Here is a 1,916-nt window from a genome sequence, read left to right as displayed (position 1 = left end):
TTGTGCTTAATCGCATGCACTTATGTGCATCTATCTATCTACATGTATATGTACGAATGCACATACGATTAACTTGATAAAGGGCTGTTGCGCACAACACATAATCTTGCAACAATTGAAAACGTGTCTCTTCACCTGCTGCGACTTGGAGTCAAATATGCGATAGTAATCTCGATTGCCAGGGCCTTTTAATCCTGGCTCGACCTCCAGTTTAATAATGCATTTAAACAGTGATCATGGATTCAAAGTTAGCAATGCGATCACATTCTCAAGAGTGATCCGATTTTTAAAAAAAATTATATTTTCATTATATTTTTACTTCTATATTAATAGCACACTTGAATATGAAAATCTACTACTACATTTAAAGTTCATTATGCGATTCTGGCTCGATTTCAATGTTCTCAAAAATGATTAGATGTAAAAAAAATCATGTTTTGACTTTTACAATAAAACTACATTTAAATTTGAAATCGCAATTCTGTTTTCTGTATTCAGTTTATCTGTCAGAATAATATTACAACTAGAAATCCATTTGGCTCCATAAATATACAAAATTTGAAATTACATAAAAAATTATGGAAATATGTCGGTAAAAAGTCCACTGAAATTCGGCTGGGCCCATCTGACTATTGCGTACAGAAATAGACCAATGCCCAACACTTGCCTTGGGCTGCATATGATTCGTCGGGTCATGGCCTCCAGCTCTCAGTTTCCATCCCGAGAGGAGCACCCAAAGTGGAAGCTGCATGTAGATATACTGTCCCCAAAGGAGAAGGCCAAAAGTCGAGAGCTAGTTTTACCAATGCTTACTCGTCTGTCCTTTCCGTGGCAGGCGATCAACATTAAGTGGGATCTATGGAAATTGAAATGGTTTTGGGACTGGAAATTTAACGAGTCACTATTTGTGGACAGCTCAAAACAGGCGCTGGTGCTAGCCACCCGGTTCATAGCCCAACAACGGGAGGAATATATCAAATGCTGCACTACGCAAATGGGTTACAAGCAGATCTTGCACGATCTTATCGGTCCAACGAAGCAGGAGTCCAGCGCCAAATGCTGGCCATGTCAGCTAATGCGCTTCGAGCATCGGCATATTTATAGAGCGATGCCATTAAAGGTGCATCGTTTGACACAATATGATCGTAAGTTCGCCTTTATAGACATGCTCTTCTTGGCCAGCCGGAGAGGAAATGATTTCGCCACCAAGCAGGAATTATGTGAGATGGAGATACTGATTGAGGATCATTTGCTAAATGTTGATAAAGTATTGGTTCCAAATCCAATTGTGTTTGCCAAGATATTTGTTCGCTTTCGTCGCGATTATTCGTTGCCAGCTAATCTGCGTTCGAGTCATTGGCTAATTTCCAGTTTTAAAATCCTGGAACTGGATGTACACAATTCTTATCAATGATACTTTGAATCCGAGCTCGACATGTTTGAATGTGATCTGATAATATAATTTATAATAGTATTTTCTTGTAAATAAAAGCTGTGCAAGTCCAAGTTGTTGTTGGTTTTGTCGAATCATAAGCCAGTTGTGTTTTGACTAGAAGCTAAGGCGTCCATAATCCGTACGATAATGAGCTTTGCGCACCCACCGCCAGGTGGCGCCAGTCGAGTCTGCAGCAAACTCAAAAGCAAAAAGCAAAAAAATAGTAGAGAAGAAAAACAGCAAAGGAAGAAACTGCAAAGTGCAAGATGTGTTGTTTCACTTAGTCCTTCCATTCCACTGCTTCTTTCCTTTCTTCTTCCGTTTTTTTTCTTCAACAGACAACTTTGTTGTGCTGTTGATGAGCTGGCGACGTTGTTCATGAATTTCTAATGGTAAACAGTAGGGACAGAAATAGGGGGATAGTGGTAGTTGTTGAAGGGGCGAGGACGGGCTACACTTGAGTGATTGCCATGCAGAGCTT

General features: G+C 39.9%; 1 protein-coding gene across 1 annotated transcript; it reads left to right on the top strand.

The window, feature by feature from the left end:
• The first annotated feature begins 586 nt into the window (after window positions 1-586).
• LOC6569109 lies at window positions 587-1,414 on the top strand. Its single transcript, XM_001995217.1, has one exon. It carries the CDS (start codon window positions 587-589, stop codon window positions 1,412-1,414), a length of 828 nt encoding a protein of 275 aa, XP_001995253.1.
• Window positions 1,415-1,916: the final 502 nt, after the last annotated feature.

Source organism: Drosophila grimshawi, unplaced genomic scaffold, assembly GCF_018153295.1.
Source record: "Drosophila grimshawi isolate 15287-2541.00 unplaced genomic scaffold, ASM1815329v1 contig_1367, whole genome shotgun sequence".
Taxonomy (NCBI): domain Eukaryota; kingdom Metazoa; phylum Arthropoda; class Insecta; order Diptera; family Drosophilidae; genus Drosophila; species Drosophila grimshawi.
This window is presented reverse-complemented; position numbering and strand designations above follow the sequence as displayed.